We start from the raw sequence: 23072 nt of genomic DNA, 5'->3' as shown, positions 1-23072 counted from the left end.
ATCTGAAGTTCCTTTCCAGATCAAGCTTGTGACCTGCAAAATTCACCTAGTTCACTTGGCATTTATCTCTAAAATTATCCAATGATCTTTTGTAAATGCACAGAAATTCTTAATTTCTGCTGAGATGTTCAGCACTGATTCTTTGTGTGGGGGGTGTTGTGGGTTATTTTTTTTAGTTGTTTGGGTTTTTTTTTGTGGTGTTTTTTGTTGTTGTTTTGGGGGTTGGTTGGTTGGTTGGTTGGGTTTTTTAATGAGAAGTTTCTTCCACTTAAGCCTTTGTCCCAGTAGTTGCAAAAGTCATTTGGGATACAGAAAGATGTTAGTTCTGTCCTATTTTTAACTATGTTCTCTTCAACCTTCATTTATTGATGTCAGTTGCTTAATTTTGCATAAAACTAACAGAAGTGAGTATGACAGGAATAAGGGAATTACTAGATTTTCAAATGTACATGAAGAAGCTAGAATTTCTTAATCTATTCTGCCTGTTAATAGTCTGGTTGGAGACACATAGGTAACAGCTAGAAACTGCAAGATTACTACGGGGTGTGTGTGTGGAAATAGAGGAATCTTCCGGCACTTTTCCTCCCAGCCTCCTATCTCACCCTTGCATTAAATAAATTTACTCTGAAAATGATAGATGTGTTGCATGTTGGGTGATGAGGGGAAAATACAAAAGGAAATTTTTGATGTGCTTGAATGTGCAATGGAAAACAAGCTTCCCCTTCAAAAGCTACCAGAACACATGAAGGTTAACTGCAGTGGTGGCCTAAATCTGTTTTTTTCCAGACTATAGGTGCAAAAAAGTATCTTTTGGGGCAATATACCTTCTATCTGTATAACCTTTTTTTGGCAGAACAAATGTCAGGGGAAAAAGAATAAAGTGATAAGACTGTAACTTCCTTCTGTTAAACTGTTTCACATCTTACTAAAACAAATCTCATTTTACTCCTTCCTTTCATCCTCACACATCTATTTCTGACCATGTTTCCTATCCACCTTCCCAAATTCTAACAATATTTCTCTTCTCCCTTCTGTTCATGGGAGCATCTATGTTTTGAGCAAACACAGGTGTTTTTGCTGCCCTAAATATTACTTTATAGTATCAAGCATGTTCTATTACTTGTCTACTAGTAGTTGTCTGCTACTTTTTGTCAGTTTGATGGCCATTCAGTCCTGATACATGGGTTTGAATTTTATTATATTCCTAGTGCTAGGGGTTAGTTAGGAGTAAAAAGTGCTTGACTGATATTATTCTACACTGAGGAAAGGTCAGGAAAACTTTTAAAGACCAGTTGGTAACTGACTCTGACACCTTTTGGAAGAGCAGCAGCAGAGGAGAACAACTTCCCTGGTGACACACCTAAGCGCCTATTTTTCTCCTGACTGGTCATTTACTTTTGGCCTCTCTCCCCTTAACCTTCTCTCAACACAACACCTAGTGTATTCATCCCTAGGTCTCTCCTTAAGGCTTTTGGGTTGACTTTTTTTTTTATCTTCTGTGAAGATGTCAGTCTTTGGACAAGGTGTTAGCTTCTCCATTCGTGAGATTATGTCTTTTACTCCTGCATATGTATGTACCTGTTACTACAAGTTACTAACACCAAATCTTTTATTTGAATTCCACCTTTAATTCAGCAGTCATTGTGAGGGGAAAAACACCTGTTGGCAGGCACTTGTGACACATTGCTGTCTTTGAATGACACCCAAAATATATCAGAGTGGGATTTGATTTGAGATTGAGTAATATCAAATGTAATTTCAAGAATTTGTATGTTACATAAATTGAAAAGATTCATGGGTTTGATTGCATTGGATGAGTTGAAAGAATATGTTAATTAAGGGAAAGCAGAGCTAGATTTCAGTATCTGAAGCTTGGTGTATGGGAAGGGTAATAACCGTTACACCAGTAATGGTGTATTTGTGGGGGTTCTTGGAGTTTTTGCTGTAATTTTGTGGGTTGTAATTTTTTAAATTGAGCTTGCTCAAGTAAAATAAATGTTTTGTCATTCTATGGCAATGCAATATATGTGTCCATTCTAATGAAAAATATTTTTGTCTGGAAGTAGGTATTATACAGTTGTGCTGAAGGATATTGATGCAATTTACACAGCTCCTGTGTCTTAAAAAAAATATGTCTGTGTTAGGTCCCAAGACAGAAAAATATATTACATTACTGCTGCCAGCAGTCTTTTATTGGAAAAAAATATACTTTAAAAGTAAAGATACAAATATTAAGTAAGGTCCATATCTCCAGTATTAATTTACCTAAAGCATTTGCATCAAGCAGAGACTTGCATGATGAGCTATTGTGTTAGTTACCAGAGCCTTTCATGGAAAAGCTGAAATTTAACAATGTAACTTGTTATTTGTTATGGAATAATGCTGCAGTTTGAAAAATTTGTTTCAAAAATAGTGTGGGTTCTGTTAACCAATTATGGACCAAGTAATATAAAGAGTTGAAATGGTGAAACTGAAAGAAAATGTAAATCTTATACATACTACCTAATACTGAATTTTAATCTGTTCTTTCAGAAGGAAGGCAAGAGAAGCAGATGACAGATTCGTTTGTTTTATTGTAGTTTTTTATACTGCAAATACATGTATATATAATTATTTGGAAATTTTATACCCTAATGTAGTAACTAAAAAAAATTAAAATGAATGTGACAAATTAATACACTTTTTTTTCTTTTTTTTTCTTTTTTTTTTTTCACATTACATGGTCTGTTCTGATTTTACACTTGATTTTTGCAAGATACCTACAGGTAGATCAACTTCATGGAACTTAGCATTAATGAGAAATATAATGCAACAAAAATAAAATATTTTGTTTCTGTTATGACTTGTGGAGTAGTTTTCAGTATGAACAATTAGAGGATTAAATATGAATTCTTATTAATCTTTTAAACTTGTTTTGGGGGTTGGTGTTTGAATGAAATTAGTTTTAATTTCCTATCATAAAATTCATTAAAAAGTTCTCCAAGAAAAATCTTGCACTCACAATACAGAACAAAAGTGTATTTAATATTTGACATAAACCATGTGTGTGCACATTATATGTAAAAATAAATATATATGCAATAGGAGATGGAAAGGAACCCATATGTGTAAATAGGAAATGTATTTTTGCTATTGATCTAAGACGACCAGATGGCCCCCCCACCCTCAGGAAACATTGCACGTGGGGGTTGAGACATGCCCTTTGTCTGTTAAGATTGCTTGTTGGGACATGCCCTGTGTTTGTTGGGACATGCCCTCTGATTTGTTGTCACATGCCATTTATCTGATAACATGGGAGTTGCTAGGGGTGGGTTGGCGCAGGGGGCTTGGGGTGGGGAATATTTTAAGGATTTCTTGGAACTAATTGTAATATTCCCTCCCTATTCCCAGAATTGTGATACATATGTAACGTTCTACGTAATAAAAAGGAGCTGCTTTTGTCTCCAAGGCGCGCGTGCATTTGGAGGAAATGATTCCCCCATGCGCCCAGCACTGAATAAACATACCTACTTTATAACCTTACTGGTTGGAAAGTCGTGATTCCGCACCTCATTTTGGCACCCCAGGTGGGACTCTCTCTGCTCGGCTGCCCGAACGACTGACGAATGGACGTCCTAGCCGCGGCCCGAGAATTCTCGGAGGAACTCCACTCCCAGGCGTTCACTGCGGGAGCAGACAAGAGCCATCTAAACTGCAGACAAAGGTATGTTTACGGGGTTATGGGCTGCTGGTAAGGCATGCAGAGACATCTGGCGCACAGCGTAGTCCCAAGGTGGGGTACCCAGTCTGGTTAAGGCACCCCGGGAAGGGCTCTGTCTAAAGAGGTAACAGGAGCGAGGGACAGGCTTTGGGAGACGATCAATGATTGGCATATAAGAGAGAGTTTGCCTTCTGTAATGAAGTCCTGCCGGAGCACTCCTACTCTGCCCTGACCCAGACTTGAGGGAATCTCTTATTAAGGGCATTACGCAGGACTTACAGGAACCTCTCCTTAGGGCAAGAGGGCAGTACGCAAGTGAAGTCCTGGCACGGACCCCTTATTAAGGGCAGTACGCAAGTGAGTTAGCTATCATTCATGTCATCTGTTGTAACCCATGGGAACTGAACTAAGTTTTTGCATCCGGTACCGTGCATTGTGTGCTGATTCTCATTAGTCGGTTTTGTACGTGTGGCAAATGGTTAATGGTTTATGATTTATGCTACACACGAGCTTGGCTGTTGTTTTAAATTGATGTATTTTGTGCTGTGAGTAAAAAGCGTGATGGGCCCTTTGTGTGACTGCGTGCCTGCAGGGTGTGAGTGAGATGCAGCGCAGCTGTGGAGCGAATGCGGAGTTCTGATCCACGGTTCTGTGTTCTCCGCGAGGACAGTGGCCAGAGATGAACGAAGTGAATGAGACTGATATGCTGAGTTGGATATCCTTAGCTGCTGGTGGGGTGGTAGCTGGAATAATAATTGCTGTGGTCATTTGTCGCTGTTTTTGTGGTAACATATCAATTTCACGTAAGATTAAAGGGGGAACAAAAATGGGAAATACCCAAGGTAAAGAAATCCTAAAGAAAAGCCCTTTAGGATGTATTTTAGCACACTGGAAAGATATCACTGGGTCTAGGGGCACAGAAAGTAAAAAGACTCTTGCTAAGTATTGCAATCAGTGGTGGCCGCTTTACAAATTGGAAAATAAAGCAAAATGGCCACTAAATGGGACCCTAGACTATAACACCCTTCTACAATTAATGTTGTTCCTAGAAAGAACAAAGGGAAGTAGAATTTTTAATGGATACAGGAGCAACCTATTCGGTCCTTAATCAGGCCTTGATGCCCCTAGGAGAAGAATATGTTATGGTAAAGGGAGCTACTGGCCAAACTGAGAAAGCCTATTTTTGCAAGCCGCTGAAGTATAAATTGGGAAAACAAATGGGTGTTCACAAATTCTTATATTTGCCGGATTTGCCCAAAGCCCTTTTGGGAAGAGACCTCCTGGAGCAATTGCAGGCCACAATTAAGTTTAAGAATGGTGAAGTTACTCTGGAGGTAAATGATCAACAATATGTACAAATAATGAGTTTACTTTTAACAGATCTTCCAATAAAAGGAGAAATCATCAAGGAAATTACTGACCAGGTATACCCAGGAGTATGGGCAACGGGCATACCAGGGCGAGCTAAAAATGCTGAACCAGTTACAGTAAAATTGAAAGAAGGACAAAGGCCCTGTAAGTGTAAAACAATATCCTCTAAAGCGGGAGGATTGGGAAGGTATTCAGCCCATTATTGAAAAATTTCTGGACCGGGGATTGCTGAAGGAATGTGAATCTGCCTTTAATACCCCTATCCTTCCAGTGAAGAAACCAGATGGATCTCACCAGGTTGTACAGGACCTGAGGGCAATTAACAAAACAACCGAGGACCTATATCCTTTAGTGGCTAACCCTTATACCTTGCTTACTACCAGGACCCATGAATCAACCTGGTTTACTGTTCTAGATTTAAAGGATGCCTTCTTTTGCCTTCCTCTCCACAAGACTGGCCAGAAATTATTTGCTTTTGAATGGGAAAATCTCCAAAGTGGCCGTAAAACTCAATTAACTTGGACGGTGTTGCCTCAAGGATGTAAGAACAGTCCCACGATATTTGGCAATCAACTAGCCAAAGATCTTGAAAGCTGGGACCCGCCACCTGAAAAAGGCAAGGTTCTTCAATACGTAGATGACCTGCTTGTCACCGCGGAAACCAGAGAAGGTTGTACAGCCTGGACGGTGAGTCTCTTAAATTTTTTGGGCCTACAGGGGTACTGGGTGTCCCAGAAGAAGGCACCGGTAGTAAGTACAACAGCAGGTTGTCATTTGGGCTACAAGATAAGCGCAGGGGTCCGTACCCTAGGGCAAAGCCAAAAGGAAACAATTTCTCGGACACCACAGCCCAGGACTGTGAAAGAACTATGCACCTTTTTGGGCATGACTGGGTGGTGTAGACTCTGGATTTACAACTGCGGACTCCTGGTGAAACCTCTGTATGACCTTATCAAGGCATGCGCATGTGAGAACAGACTGAGATGAACCCCAGAAGCGATCAGGGCCTACACAGACTTGAAAAGAGCCCTGATGTCAGTACCCGCGCTCAGACTCCCAGACGTGAGTAAACTTCCTTTTATTCTCACATGAGAAGCAGGGAATTGCTTTGGGAATCATGGCCCAGGACCTTGGGTTCTATCGAAGAGCTGTGGCCTATTTCTCCAAGAAATTGGACGAGGCAGCAAAAGGGTGGCCAGGGTGTCTCAGAGCAGTGGCAGCTACTATCTTGAACATTCAGGAGGCTCGCAAGTTCACCTTGGGCCAGAGAATGACTGTGCTTGTCTCTCACATAGTGTCGGCAGTCCTGGAAGCTAAAAGTGGCCACTGGTTGTCACCACAAAGATTCCTGAAATACCAGGCTATCATGGTGGAACAAGATGACATAGAGATAGTGGTGACTAATATTGTCAACCCAGCTTCTTTCCTAGATGGCAACCAAGGGGAGCCTGTGGAGCATGACTGCTTAGAGACTATTGAAGCAGTGTACTCCAGCCGTCCAGACCTGAAAGACACTCCATTGGAAGGAGCCGATGACTGTTTCACAGATGGAAGCAGTTATATGGTAAGCAGCACCCAATACTCAGGATATGCTGTCACAACAACCAACAGAGTTCTGGACTCTGGGCCGCTACTTGCTTCAACCTCGGCCCAGAAAGCAGAAATAATTGCCCTGACAAAGGCCCTTGAGAAAGCTAAAGGACTGAGAATCAACATATGGACCGATTCTAAATATGAATTTGGAGCGGTGCATGCTCACGGAGCTATTTGGAAGGAAAGAGGACTCTTGAACTCTCAAGGGAAAACCATCAAGCAGGCCACAGAGATTCTGAAACTTCTGGAAGCTGTCCAGTTGCCAGAAAAAGTGGCTATCATGCATGTAAAGGAACACCAGAAAGTATGGTCGGCCACAGAAAGAGGCAGTGAGTTCGTGGACAGAGAGGAGAAATGAGTGGCACGAGCAGAACAGGTAACCGAGGGAGCACTAATCCCAGACAGTAAGGTCATACTGGAGGGAAAACCTCACTATAATAAGGAGGACTTTAAACTTAGAGGGGATTTAGATGGGGAATATAACCAGGATGGATGGGCTGTTGCTCCACAATAGAAAATCATAGTTCCCTCACACGTGATATGGGCAGTAGTTCGAGAGGAACATAGAAAAGGTCACTGGGGAGCAGAAGCACTGTATAAATATTTGATTGGGTAGATCACTGCAAGAAACCTGTATACAGCAGTGCAACAGGTGACATGACAGTGTGACCTTTGTTTTCAGACTACCTCCAAAGGAGGTCCAAAACTAGAAATGAGCCAGATAGGCAGAGGTAACCTGCCTGGGCAACAATGGCAAATTGATTTCTCGGAACTCCCAAGAAAATGTGGGTACCAATATTTGTTGGTATTAACTGGTACTTTTTCAGGATGGCCAGAAGCATTTCCTTGCAGGACGGCGAAAGCTTGGGAGGTCACCAAAGTCTTGCTACAAGAAATCATCCCAAGGTTTGGTGTACCATAAGTAATGTCCTCAGATAGACGACCACACTTTATGTCAAAAATAGTTCAACAAGTGAGCTTACGACTAGGGATTGACTGGACACTGCATACTCCCTATCAGCCTCAATTGAGTGGTCAGGTAGAGAAAATTAATCACTCGATCAAACAACAGATTGTGAAGTTTGGGGCAGGAAGCAAACTTGGCTTGGCCACAGTCCTTGCCTCTGTGTCTTTTACAGATCAGAACAAGACCCAGGGCCAAGGAAGGGGTGAGCTCGTTCGAAATTCTGTATGGGAGGCCGTATTCTGTAAAGATGGGAACATCATCACAAACAGGGGAAGAACAATTGAATGGGTACATCATAGAGTTGAGCAAACAACTCAGATTGAGAAACTTGAGTACAGGAGGCAGGGGACTTGATGGGCCAGTACATAAGGTATTGCCCGGCGACTTTGTATATGTAAAGTCTCTTGCAGATAAGACCTTGGAACCGCAGTGGGAAGGGCCATTCCAAGTGATGCTGACCTCCTTCACAGCTATCAAAATCAAGGAGCAGAATGCCCAGATCCATCACTCTTGAGTGAAGAAGGCTCCTAAGTCTCAATGGAGAATTGCACAAGTCCAACCAGGAAAATTATTTTTATCTTGGTCATAATAGTAAAAGAATTTACTACTGGAAAAGAAAAGGGGGGAATTGATCTAAGGAAACCAGATGGCCCCCCCACCCTCAGGAAACATTGCACGTGGGGGTTGAGACATGCCCTTTGTCTGTTAAGATTGCTTGTTGGGACATGCCCTGTGTTTTGTTGAGACATGCCATTTATCTGATAACATGGGAGTTGCTAGGGGTGGGTTGGCGCAGGGGGCTTGGGGTGGAGGATATTTTAAGGATTTCTTGGAACTAATTGTAATATTCCCTCCCTATTCCCAGAATTGTGATACATATGTAATGTTCTATGTAATAAAAAGGAGCTGCTTTTGTCTCCAAGGCGCACGTGCATTTGGAGGAAATGATTCCCCCATGCGCCCAGCACTGAATAAACATCCCTACTTTATAACCTTACTGGTTGGAAAGTCGTGATTCCGCACCTCAGCTATTGTAAATTCTTCTGTCTGGCAGGAATTTCTTGTAAGCTTTTCTAAAATTTCTTCCCCACTGATACTTTGGGACTTGTGTGGCAGGCTGATGTGCATTGTCTCCATTGTACGTGGTTTTTGTGTTTCTTTTTACGACATAATTTCTTAATCCATCTGTTCTTTTTTTATTATAGTGTTTCCTTTTTTTGCTTGTATAGAATCACCACTAGAGGATAGGTTTTAGGAATGGGATGACCACATGCGACAGCAATATTATTAATCTGAAATAACGCTTATGAGAGTCTCCATACACTGGCAGCATGTGTGAGGTGATGTAGTGTTAATGGCTGGTTGCTCCAATGTTTGCACATAGTGCTACAGAGTTAAAACTTTAACCTTTGTTCACAGTGAATACTAAGAATTAGAGTTCGTGTCTAGCTTAGCTCCCTGGATTTTATTTTTGTTGTTTTAAAATACCTCTATGTGTGCTCTGGAAACTTGATCTGACTTCTAATTACTTGGGCTCAGAATCTTATGATGTGAGGGTGAGCTTACAAAGTTAGTGTTAGTGTCCACTAGCTAAGATTTTTCTAAAGGACTTTGGGCTGAGACCTCTTAAAATGGATGTTTCCAGTCTTCTATTTCTGTGGAGATTTAATTAACTCTTTTTTTTTGTTTGTTTGTTTGTTTGTTTTTTTTTCTTTCATCTCCTAACCTTTTTGAACAATGATCTTCAGGTCTATAAACCTGTAAATAGAAGAATGTTTTCAAAGATTATTTTTTATTAACTTATATACATCACAGATGTGTAATCAGAACTGACAAATAGCTGGATAGACCTTGGAAGGAGAGTAGAAATAAACTTTGCAACCATACAGGCTGTTTTACAATTCAGGAAGGGAAGAATCTACTTCCTGCTCCATTTTGAGCTTTCAGCCAGGTCACTTCAGCTACTTTAGTCTCTAGATGGTCACACTTTTTTTTTCTTTCCTTTCTCACTATTTGAAGCTTCAGTTGACAGACTCTTAGCAGAACACAACAGAAAATATCAGTATGAACTATCAGTAAAAACAATCTAAAAACTATAAGGAATTCAGTTGTATGTGTGAAAAAGGGAATTTAATACCCTTTATTAAAAAGTACATCGTGAGTATTCTTTAATGCTTTTTGGATATCTCACTTCTAAACTGATATTTTGTTGCATAAATCCTGACTACACATATCTAAAATGAAAACTAAAAGCATGATTTAAGGGTAAAGATTTAAGTATCTCCTCTCCTAGTCTGATTTATCTGTGGGACTTTGAAGGGGAAAGGTGCATTAGACTTAGGGCAAGATAGTGTTGCTTGCACAATCTGGAGCATGCCTGGAGCAAGGATGGCCCAGCATAAATTATTCCTTGATTTGCTGTTGGGTAGTCTGTTTTGGGAGATGGTTTTACAGTGTAAAACTAAAAGTAAAGTCCTTTTCTCCTTGTCCCTGTGAAGTACTATCGTGTTTTGAGCTCAGAGGGCAACTGAGCACCTGAAACAAAAAGGGGCCCAAACAATAGGCCTCAAACCAAAGTTGACTTCTGAGTGAATTCCCCAACCAGCAATCAGCATCTTATCAGCAGACTGAAGCAACCAGTATCTTATCATCATGAAAATGTAACCCTGGGAACAATCCTTGGGAACTATAAGTAAACAATAGGAAGTAACTATAAATCCCAAAAAAGAAAACCAGAAACTCCTCAGACATGCCCGGATCCTGGCCAGATCCGGACACGCCCGAGTGAGGCATGTCAATCTACCAGATATCTCCCGTGCATTTTGTATAGACTTGTTTGTTAAACTGTATAAAAGCTGGACCCTCTCACAGCAAAGACGGAGACCTCACCTACGAGTGGACGCACTGCGTAGGGCTTCCCAGCTGCCGGGAAAGGCTCTCTGACCCTTCGCTGTGACGGGGCTCCCCAGCTGATGCAAGGGTCTGGATGATGGTAAAGTATGAGGGCAATTGGTGATGTATCTTTCTTAATCACTATAGCTAGCTTTAAATAGTAATGTCTAGGTGCATTACCTTGCTTATTCTTTCTGCTATTTCTACTATAGTAAAATTTCTATTTCTACTAAAGTAAAATAAGCCTATTTCTTTAGCTGTCTGTGTCCTTTGTGTTAACCCCGTCAATTGGCAAAACAGCACCATGCAGCTGTTCACTCCCATGTTTTCTTCTTTCCAACACTAGGGGTGGGGGAAATAAAGCAACAGGCTGAGGAATCAAGATAAGGACAGGGAGAGATGATTCACCCATTATCGTCACAGGCAAAAGACAGAGTCATTAGTGGAAGAAAAAGAACATCAATTTAATTCAAATGCTAACAGCAACAGCACTTAACAGAGTAGGACAGTTGAGAAGCATTACCACCACATCTTAAAAACACCTCCCACCCCTCCCTTATTCCTGGGCTCAGCTTTGCTCCTGATTTTATCTACTTCCTCCCTCTCAGCAGCTTAGGGGATAAGGAATGTGTGTGTGTGTGTGTGTGGTCACTCTCACAACTTCTTTCTCCTGAAGGGGTGGGGAGTAACTGGCATTTTTCCCCTGCTCCAACATGGTTCCTCTCTCACAAGAGACAGTCCTCCACTAACTTTCTCTGTCATGAGTCTTTTCCAAGGACAGCATTTCCTGAGTTGCTCCAGCGTGCTTTGCTTCCATGTGTTGCAATCTTCCCAGTGCTGAAATACAGCAGCAGGGGCTTCCCACAGAGTCCTGGTTGTCTTCAAGTTCAGCCACCTGCTCTGACATAGGGTCCTCCAGGTGCTGCAGATGGACATCTGCTCCACTGTGGACCTCCATGGGTGGCAGTGGGGTGGCCCTTCTGTCTCACCATAGGGTACAGGTGGACACTCTGCTCCGGTGCATCTTCCCCACCTTCTTCCGTTCTTCCTCTGATCTCAGTGTTTGCACAGGCGTCCTCTTTGTAAATCTTCCTCCCAGGTTCCACTTCTGAAATATGTTATCACAGAGGTGCAACCACCATCACTAATTGGCTCAGCCCTGGCCAGACATGGGTCTGACTTGGAGCCAGGGGAGCATTGAGAAGCTTCTTAGAGGGGCCACTGCTGTAGCACCCTCCCCAATACCAAAGACCCCACCACACAGACAAAACCAACACAAGTATTTGGGAACATAAATTCTGCTGAATTTTGTTGACACAGGTATTGCCATGCTATATTATTCTACATCATTTTGGTAGCATGTCCTCTAATCCTATTATATATTTGTACAAAGCTTTTTTAGTATACTTTCAGAAATGTTGAATAAAAAATGTTTACTCTAGAAAATGGGCAAGAATGCTATCAGACTATCTTCTGAAAGGAAAAACATGCTGGTGTGACTGTTTACAAAGATGTGAAATTGAACAATGACTTTTTCTACAACACTGATTATAATATACTGACACATAAAAATAAGTGCAAAGTGTGCTCAGGAACATAGAGTAGAAAGAGATATTACGTCCATCTTACAAAGCCAAACTGCTGGCTCTTTTACTCTCAAAGATGAGTGTAAATTTAATAAAAAAGTGTGTGTGATGGATTGACCTTGACTGGATGCTAGGTGCCCACTAAGCTGCTCTATCACTCCCCTCATCAGGGGTGGGGGGTGTGTGTGTGTAAAATGCCAAAAGGCAGTTTAAAAAAGCAACAGCAAAGGCTGCATGTGGAAGCAAAGGAAAACAAAAGATTATTCCTCTACTTTCCATCAGCAGGCAATGTCCAAACACTTCGCGGGAAGCAGGGCTTCAGTACATGTAGTGGTTGCTCCAGAAGACAAATGTCATAATGCCCCCCTGCATGCCCCCACACCCTTTCTCTTAGCTTTTATCGCTGAGCAGATGTCAAATGGTGTGGAATATCCCTTTGGTCAGTTTGGGTCAGCTGTCCTGGCTATGTCCCCCTCCCATGATCTTGCCCACCCCCAGCCTAATGGTCAGGGGGGAAATTTGGAGAGAGAGCCTGGATGCTGTGGAGCACTGCTGAGCTGTTGCCGAAACACCGGTGTGTTATCAGCACCGTCCTGGCTACCACTACAAAGCACACTACTGTGAGGGCTGCTCTGGGGAAAATTAATTTACCCCAATATGCTCCTTTTGCCCAAGTGAAATCCTATCCTCATTTAGTTGTAATATACGAGAGGCGTGCAGATAGATCTCTTCTTTTCTCCTAGGTTGGTTTGGTTTATCTCTATTTAGTAGCTGTGTTTTTCAGTGTCACCTTCTAGATAAATCTGGAAGAGGAAGTTGAATAGAGAAATCCCTTTTGATACCAGACTTGCATAAAACTAGACTTTGTCTAAGATGTTTCTCTTTGATTGTCAGTAACAGGATAAATACTTCATGAACTTCATTGCCTAGTGCAATCTTATGTTCAGCAAAGTAAAGGTGTAATTATTCTTAGTTCGTGTGGTATCCAAGCATGAATTTTAATGCCACCAAATCAGAGTCTGCAAATGTAAATATTGCCATAGTGAAATGTGAGACCTGTTTTGTCCTCTTTTTGCAAATCAGTTTAGCAGAAGTGCCACACTTCATTGCTAGTTCACAGTACTGCCTTAGTCATTAGTGTTGTCAGATTATGCTCTCAAGGGAAAGAGAACTACTTTACATCTAAGGTGATCTGGTCACAGTCAGATAGGTCTTAAAATTCAAACCTGAATAGCTGTCACTATTTTCTTTTTTTTTTTTTTTTTTTTTTTTTTTTTTAAATTCAGGGAGCAGTGAGGATATTTCAGAAATCAAAACATTGTTTCTCTTGAAATAATATACATACAAGTTCAAAGAAAATCGATTATCTACAGTTCTGGAACACTTTCTAGTGGAAAAAGCACAAAACTCAGCTAGAAATGTCAAGTTGTAATTATTATAGTACTCTAATTGTATGGTAATCTAGTAGCTAAAAATTTTATAACATTTTGTAGGTACTGATGTATTGCTGAGGAGATAAATAATTCATACCCTAACTTATAGACTTAAAATAGTAAGGTATACTAGGAAGAAAAGGAGATGGAATTGTACAGAGCTGATGGAACTGTGATCATTTTGTAACAGCCTATGAGAATTAAAGGATTGCTAAAGTAAAAATTTAATTTAATAGTTCTTCTTCCTGATTTCATAATGTGATACTTTTCTGCTGGAGAGAAGCAGCAAAAAAAAGTAGTAGTTATGCTGCAAGTAGAGGAAATTTTTAATTTTACTGTCTGAACAGTGTGTGTTAATCTGGCAGTTTGGGAGTGTAAAAACATAGAGCATGTATGAATAATTAAGTGGTGCTTTATCGTGTATATAACTTATTCTTTACTGCCTTTTTTTCTGTTTCCTCTTTCTGGTAAATATGACCGATTTCATCTTTAGCAATGGTCTCTGGATATGCTTATCTGTTTTCAAATGTGCTGAGAGGTAGTCTGAGTCTGTGTGTTCGTGTCTCCCAGTTAGCTATTGGAGACTTGTAAAATCAGCTGTCAGCACAAAGTAAACACAGTTCCTTCAGTAGAATCTGCCATCTAAACATGTCTTCATTGTGATTCTTTAGAATAATATCTGATCTGTAGCACAGTGGGTAATTCTCCTCAGGCTTTTTGTTTGTTTACATGGACAGTTTCCAAGTTAAAATCTATTCCAAGAGTTTAATGTAGATTCAACTTTCTGTATAATATTGTGCTGGCATCTGATACAAGACATATTCAGTGGGTGATGTTTGAATATCTGAATAACATCTGAAGCTGAGAAAATTCAAAGCATGTTCCTGATACAGGGCCTAGATAGGAACAGGGGATGTAAGGGTTAATATGGGAATAGCAAGAAGGGGATGACAAGGGAAATAGTTGAGATAACAGTTTTGCCTAATGAGTAGATAGTTTGTAAAACATGATGAGCTGAGGCATGGAGTCGTTAGGCTTTATCAGTACAAAGCCGGTTGGGACTAGACCTACGGTTTGGACAGCAGCCAGTAAGAGACTGAGTCTGCGCGAAGCCTGGGGTCACAGAGTGGACAGGAGGAAGAGGAGCTTGACTTCATCCCCAAAGACCCCCACGACCACCACCAGAAGACACTGCGCAGACTCAATTGGGAGGAGATTATGGAAATGCTAATTATAATACGAAGCGGGGACAGGTAATGCATATGTATAGGCGTGTTGCGAAATATTATGAATATGTAATCATTTGCTCTATAAATGTAAGATAACGGTGCCATATCGGCGCGCACAATAGGAGGAGCTATCCCCTGTGTGCCCAGCGCTGAATAAACATACCTACTTTACAATCTATCAGATTGTGGAGTCTGTTTTCCGCACGTCAGTTTTGGCAAGCCAGCCAGGAGACTCTCTGCTCGACTATGGGATCGACTGCGGGGCGGACTCTCCCAGGCGCGCCCCGAGCACTTTCCTCGGAGGAGCCTCCGCTACCAGCCGCTCACCGTGGGGGGGCAGACAAGGACTTCCTGAAGCTGCGGACTAAACGGTATGTTTAAGGATAGGAGCCTGTAAATCATACGCGTGGCTGGGGCAGCTGGTAAATCGTGCAGAGACGTCTGGCGTGCAGCCAAGGCCTGGGTAGGTGCACCGAAAAGGCGCGAATTCATGCGGGTTAGGGGAGTCTAGGGGGCAATTATACCTTGCCACAGACCGATAGAGCGGTCGCTGGCTCCAATCGGGGACCTGTTGGCCGAGAGGGCGGCCACAGGCAAGAGTGATTGAAAAGGCCTTTGTTCTGTTGTGGTTTTTTTACTCCTGATGAAAGTGTTGTAAGTGTGTGGACTTGTAAGTGTGTGGACGTCCGTGAGATTGTGAGATTGTGAGTGAATGCTGTGTGGTAATCGTGTTAAGCGTGAGCGTTTGGAGTGAGTGTTTTACAAAAACAAAATGGGTAATACTCAGGGAGGGGTATTAAAAAAAGAGCCCTCTCGGCTGTATACTCACCCATTGGCGGGATATTGCAGGGAGCGGAGGCACGGAAAGCAAAAGGACTCTTATAAAATATTGCAATCAGTGGTGGCCGCTGTATAAGCTAGAGGATGGAGCTAAATGGCCGCTTAATGGAACACTGGACTATAACACTCTGTTACAACTTATGTTGTTTATAAGGAGAGAAGGAAAATGGGATGAGGTATCATACGCGGATATGTTTTTCACTTTGTGAAATCACCCAGAGTGGCAAAGGGACTGTGGGTTAGTACCCCCACAGGACCCTATGGTGCTCGCACTTGAACGAGAAAGTAAGGAAAGTAGGGGTAAGCTGAAGAGGTGTTGCTCATCATGTAGCATTGGACAGAGATGTACGAAGGTAGATAAGGTCCATCAAACCTCAGAACAAGATGATGATTTGTTTAAACCTCCCCCCCAAACACAGAATCAGGATGCCGACTCGGAAGGAACGGCGGACTCTCCCAATAGTCCGATATCCGCCCACACTAGACAAAAAAACCGCAACAAGTATTTTACAGGCACCCCTTCGGGAAGCCGTGGGGCCGGAAGGTGGTACAATGTTGGTTAGGGTACCCTTCACCACTGCTGATTTGGAAGCATGGAGGGGAATTGCGAAAAGCTATAGACGCGATCCACATGATGTAGCTAAACACTTCCAATTCATTATAAAACAGCATAACCCGGATTGGAGTGATGTACAGCTACTATTAGAATATATGACTGAAACAGAGAAAGAATTGATTCTAAAAACAGCAGGACACTTGGCGGAGGATCATTATAAGATTACCGGGGGAGATGTTAAGGAATATTTTCCCCTCCAGGACCCGAAATGGGAACCAAATAGATCGGCACATATGGAAAGGTTACAGGCGTATTGGGAATGGATTGCAAAGGGGATAGAAAGAGCGATCCCTAAAACTATAAATTGGTCAGCTTTATATGCAGTGAAACAGGGTCCTTCCGAGTCCCCATCCGAATTCTTGGATCGACTGAGAGATGTAATGCGCCGTAATACACCATTGGATCCGGGATCAGAAGTAGGAATACAACAACTAGTTTCCTTGTTCATGGGCCAATCTACAGGAGACATAAGGCGAAAACTTCAGAAGCTGCGCCCTACGGAAAGTAGGAATCTGGAGGTATTGTTAGAGGAGGCGTGGAAAGTGTTTAGCAACAGGGAAGAAGAATGTCAACAAGGACAGATGAAGTTGATGGCCACTCTGGTTCAGAGACCGGCCAGGCAACGACCGCGGCTGAGGCGGGATCAGTGTGCTTTGTGTAAGGGTTTGGGGCATTGGAGAAAGGAATGTCCGAAGAATAGGAGGAAGAATGGGAAGGCTTCAATGAATGTAAAAATAGCAAATGTAACAGAGGACTGACGGGGACCTGGGGGATCTACCCTGGCGTATCCACTGGTTAAACTTAAGCTGGGGAGAGAACAAGAAGAAGTAGAATTTTTGGTAGACACAGGAGCAACGTACTCGGTTTTGAATCAAGCTTTAATACCACTGGGGGACGACTATGTTATGGTAAAGGGAGCGACCGGCCAATCTGAAAAGGCGTATTTTTGTAAACCTTTAGAGTATAAATTGGGAAAGCAATGGGGAATTCATAAATTCCTTTATATGCATAACTCCCTAAAAGCTCTCCTGGGGAGGGACTTGCTGGAACAACTGGAAGCAAAAATTGTCTTTGAAAAAGGGGAAGTCACCTTGGAGGTAAAAGATCAGCAGTACATTCAAGTGCTGAGTCTAACTCTAACTAGTTTTTCTAAAATTTCGTGAGGAAATTTTAGACCAAGTATATCCGGGAGTTTGGGCTACCGATGTACCTGGAAGGGCAAAAAACGCTCTACTGATTGAGGTTAGGATCAAGGAAGGTCAACGACCGGTGAGAATTAAACAGTATCCTTTAAAAAGGGAGGATAGGGAAGGAATCCGACCAGTAATAGAAAAATTTTTGCAATTAGGGTTACTAGAAGAGTGTGAGTCTGAGTTCAATACCCCTATACTGCCCGTTCGGAAACCTGATGGGTCGTATAGGGTGGTTCAGGACTTACGGGCTGTGAATAGAATAGTTGAAGATCTCTACCCAGTGGTAGCAAACCCATATACCCTGTTAACTGTATTAACACCAGAGTTGATTTGGTTTACTGTCTTAGATTTGAAGGACGCCTTCTTTTGCCTTCCTCTCCATAAAGCCAGCCAAAAGTTGTTTGCATTTGAATGGGAAAATCCTAAAACTGGTCAAAAGACCCAGCTCACCTGGACGGTGTTGCCACAAGGGTTCAAGAATAGCCCTACTCTTTTTGGCAACCAGCTTGCAAAGGACTTGGAATCCTGGGAAGCCCCATCCGAAAAAGGAAAATTATTGCAGTACGTGGACGACATTTTGATCGCTACTGAGACAGAAGAGGACTGTGCAACGTGGACGGTGAGCTTGTTAAATTTTTGGGACTACGGGGGTATCGGGTCTCTAAGAAGGAAGCCCAGGTGATACAACATAAAGTAAACTACCTGGGCTATGAGATCACTGCGGGGCAAAGAACTTTGGGACAGTCCCGTAAGGAGGCCATATGTCAAACCCCAAAACATCAGACAGTAAAAGAATTAAGGACCTTCTTGGGAATGACAAGGTGGTGCAGGCTATGGATCTATAACTATGGACTGCTTGTTAAGCCCCTGTATGCGCTAACGAACACCGAACAGACGCACCTCGAATGGGATGAGGAGGCTGAGCGAGCCTTCGATTCACTGAAGAAGGCTTTGATGTCGGCCCCAGCTCTAGGACTCCCAGATGTGAGTAAACCGTTTCTTCTCTTTTCTTATGAGAAGCAGGGCATTGCCCTGGGAATACTGGCACAAGACCTAGGTCCATACCGACGAGCTGTCGCCTACCGCTCTAAACAACTAGATGCGACTGCAGAAGGGTGGCCTGGGTGTCTGCGAGCAGTGTCTGCCCTGATATTGAACATACAGGAAGCTCGGAAGTTCACTCTGGGCCAGAAAATGACTGCCTATGTGTCCCATACAGTATCGGCAGTCCTGGAAGCAAAGGGAGGGCATTGGCTCTCCCCACAAAGATTTCTGAGATACCAAGCTGCACTAGTAGAACAAGATGATGTACAGATAATAGTCACTAATATTGTCAACCCAGGTTCTTTCCTCAGCGGTAACGTGGGGGAACAAGTGCACCATGACTGTTTGGAAACAACTGAGGCGACATACTCAAGTCGCCCTGACCTGAAGGAAAGCCCCATGAAGGATGAGGAGAGCTGGTTCACGGACGGAAGCAGTTACGTCCTGAACGGTAATCGACACGTGGGGTATGCCGTTACCACCAGTCAAAAGGTAATAGAATCAGGACCTCTGCCTGCAAATACTTCTGCACAAAAGGCAGAAATAATCGCTTTAACCCGAGCTCTGGAACTGGCCAAGGGTAAGATCATAAACATATACACGGACTCCAAATACGCTTTCGGAGTTATACATGCACATGGAGCAATCTGGAAAGAAAGAGGACTATTGAACTCCCAAGGGAAAAACATCAAACATGCGGAGGAAATTTTTAAACTATTAGAAGCTGTTCAACTTCCTGAGAAGGTGGCGATTATGCATATTAAAGCACACCAAAAGGTGAACTCTGAATTGGAAAAAGGAAACGAGCTGGCGGATAGGGAGGCAAAACGGGCTGCCAAAATAGAGATAAAGACGGAAGGAGCACTTATTCCCGATAGGCAAATTTCCCTGGAAAGTAAACCAGAATATACCAGGGAGGATCAGAAACTTATTGCAGATCTGGAAGGGACATATAAGAAGGAAGGGTGGGCTTATACCCCACAGGGGAAGTTAATTATCCCCTCTCGTTTACTATGGCATTTCACATGAGAGGAGCATAGAAAGAGACACTGGGGAGCAGAAGCTTTGTAGTCATTTGATAAAAGAGATTGTAGCCAGAAATTTGTATACCACGGTAAGGCAGGTGACTCGACAATGCAACATCTGCCTCCGGACTAATCCCAAAAACGCCCCCAAACTAGAAATGGGTCAGATTGGGAAGGGCAACGGGCCTGGGCAACAATGGCAAGTAGATTTTACGGAATTACCAAGAAAAGGGGGGTATCGATATTTGTTGGTACTGACTGATACCTTTTCAGGCTGGCCAGAAGCATTCCCTACTAGAACAGCTAAGGCTTGGGAAGTAACTAAAGTACTGATACAAGAAATAATACCACGATTTGGGGTTCCGGCAATCATATCCTCAGATAGAGGACCACACTTTGTCTCAAAAGTAGTACAACAAATTAGCCACCATTTGGGTATAGATTGGCAGCTTCATACCCCGTACCGCCCTCAGTTGAGCGGTCAAGTGGAAAAGATGAACCACTTAATCAAACAGCAAATTGTAAAATTGGGGCAAGAAGCAAACCTGACATGGCCTCAGTCCTTGCCCTTGGCCCTTTTACGCATACGGACAAGGCCAAGGGCAAGGGAAGGGCTAAGCCCCTTTGAAATTTTATATGGACAACCATACGGGGTACAAAAAGGAATATCCACACAAATTGGAGATGAAATCATGAGCTCCTACATGATGGCGTTAGGGAAGCAACTCAATAAGATCAGAAAACATGTAATTGGTACTCGAGGTAGAGGGCTGGATGGACCTGTACATGATGTACAACCTGGGGACTATGTGTATGTTAAGTCTCTTACAGAGAAAACCTTGGAGCCACAGTGGGAAGGGCCATTCCAGGTGCTGCTCACGACGTTTACAGCCATCAAGATTAGGGAATACTCGTCCTGGATACATCACACCCGAGTAAAGAAAGCCCATAAATCCCCATGGAAAGTTACCCAAGTTCGGCCAGGAAGATTACGCTTCTCACAATAAGTCTGATAATCATTTTTCCTCTAATGCATAGTCGAAGGTTCAGTGAATGGCCATGGTCCCAGGCTTACATTGGGCATACTAATAAGACTAGAAATGTGAGCAACCACACGTTGGCTACTATAGTTATGCAGGAGACAATTGTGCCCACAAAAGAAGAATGGGATGCCTATCCAGGAGAACCACAATTGCAGGGAACATTGGGACAAGAAATTAAAATTCAGATGCAGAGCATTTAATAGCTCTACTTACTGGGCAGGAAAACAAAGGCTGTTTGGGACAAAGCCACCAATTTTGAAAGGAGATTCCAATCTTGGTGGACTATGGTGAATTTTACTTATGACCCCACTACTAACATAGCTACTGCCTTTGTACTCACTATACATAATGCCACAGTTTATGTAATCCACCCCATCATTGCATTAGGATTGAATCATGAGGACACAGTGCTCTATCCTTCAGAACATAGAGCATGGGCCCAGAAGGTGAATGAGAAATGGCAGACTGTAAATGTGGAATCTTGTATTACCCAAGAACAACAGGGGTTCATTTGTGAAAGTAATACAATTGATGCCCAAGACGTATGCCTTGACACTGAGCAAAGTATCTGCCACTTTGAAATTCACCCAGATAATAGTAAAAAAAAACCGGTGATTGTATATACTGGTCAAGGCTGTATATGTTTAAGAACCACTTGTGTATTTGTAGAGATAGATCATGACAATGTAACTTTGCCCATTGGGAATCATTCTAATTTCTGTATTTGTAACTTTGTTAAAATCATTGGGTGTGACTTTGTATATTGGGCACCAGTGGTTTCCCACCAGCTGATAAAATCTAAAATCACAGGGTATCTCGAGTTATCACCTACACTTATTGGAAGGAACCTTACATTAGTAAGGCAATTGATTAAACACCAAGATCTGTTAGGGATCTTGAGAGAAATTCAGAGAAACGGAGAGAAAACTTTAGTCACTGTTCACCATAATACAAAAGAAATAAACAGGGTTTTGCAAAGAGCAAAACAAGATGCAAGTCATAACTGGTGGGATACTCTTTTCGGCTGGTCGCCTTCTGCAACAGGGATTCTTAACACTATGATACACCCCATTGTGATCCTACTAGGTAGTTTAGGAATTTTATTAGTACTAACCATCATGTTATATTTATGGGTCTGGAGAATGTTTAAAAGGATAACTGCTATGCATGAGGCTTTATATTATTCGGGAAAATTGTTGAAGTAAAAGAATTTACTTAGTATGATAAGAAAAGGGGGGATTGATACAGGGCCTAGATAGGAACAGGGGATGTAAGTGTTAATATGGGAATAGCAAGAAGGGGATGACAAGGGAAATAGTTGAGATAACAGTTTTGCCTAATGAGTAGATAGTTTGTAAAACATGATGAGCTGAGGCATGGAGTCGTTAGGCTTTATCAGTACAAAGCCGGTTGGGACTAGACCTACGGTTTGGACAGCAGCCAGTAAGAGACTGAGTCTGCGCGAAGCCTGGGGTCACAGAGTGGACAGGAGGAAGAGGAGCTTGACTTCATCCCCAAAGACCCCCACGACCACCACCAGAAGACACTGCGCAGACTCAATTGGGAGGAGATTATGGAAATGCTAATTATAATACGAAGCGGGGACAGGTAATGCATATGTATAGGCGTGTTGCGAAATATTATGAATATGTAATCATTTGCTCTATAAATGTAAGATAACGGTGCCATATCGGCGCGCACAATAGGAGGAGCTATCCCCTGTGTGCCCAGCGCTGAATAAACATACCTACTTTACAATCTATCAGATTGTGGAGTCTGTTTTCCGCACGTCATTCCTGTTCCTCTACAGTGATTTAACTGAGCTGAAACCTGGGAGCTAAATTGAGTATACCTTAATCTCTTAATGATAAAGTTTCCAGCTATCATTAAGAAGAGGTATTGCTAATCTGCTTCAGTGAGAAAAATTATTTTCAGACACTCTAAAAAGTGTATAGATCCCATTACTACACAGTAGGAGGGAAAGGATCTCTCTGAATTGGTTTGAAGAAAACTACTGTGAGCAGCTTGTTGCGAAATTAATCACTAATATCTATAAGCCTTTAGAGCAGGTCCCTGTTAATAGAAATATTAAAGTTTAATTTAAAAGAAATCTTGTTGTGCTGTTTCATAAATGATTAGAGGAGCCTCATGGTTTCATTACAAAGTTCAATGACTACAATTATGACTGCATATAGTTTACAGCAACAAAGAAGCAAGCAGAGATTTCACCTGTGCTCTTGGGCACAACACAAAGTAGAGCTGTGGGTTCATCAAGTTAGCCTAGCATAAACTATGGAATATGTGGTTCTTTGAGGCAGTTTTCAGAAAAATACTCTTGAAATGGACTTAAGCATAGAGTATTTCTAGGGAAAGACAGCTCAGACATCTTCTGCAATAATAATAATCATAGATTTATGCTTACAAAATGTTTAATGTACCATTATTAATTGCATGTGCCTTTATATTCTGCAATACATCATGTTTTCTTTGGTGCTTTAAGTTTCTGGAAGGTGTGATAAGTAATAGAAGAATTTTGCTTT

The 23072-nt window shown here is 42.2% G+C and overlaps 1 protein-coding gene across 1 annotated transcript; it reads left to right on the top strand.

Moving 5' to 3' along the window:
* Positions 1-17035: 17035 nt before the first annotated feature.
* On the top strand, positions 17036-20967 carry LOC116959266. Its single transcript, XM_042807826.1, has 4 exons — positions 17036-17348; positions 17392-18039; positions 18285-19429; positions 19584-20967. Exons 1-4 carry the CDS (start codon positions 17133-17135, stop codon positions 20494-20496), a joined length of 2922 nt encoding a protein of 973 aa, XP_042663760.1. The 5' UTR covers positions 17036-17132; the 3' UTR covers positions 20497-20967.
* The last annotated feature ends 2105 nt before the right edge of the window (positions 20968-23072 follow it).

Source organism: Tyto alba, unplaced genomic scaffold (genome assembly GCF_018691265.1).
Source record: "Tyto alba isolate M040663 unplaced genomic scaffold, T.alba_DEE_v4.0 Super-Scaffold_6, whole genome shotgun sequence".
In the NCBI taxonomy this organism is placed as follows: Eukaryota; Metazoa; Chordata; class Aves; order Strigiformes; family Tytonidae; genus Tyto; species Tyto alba.
Note: the sequence above shows the minus strand (reverse complement) of the source record. Positions and strands in the feature narration are given on the sequence as shown.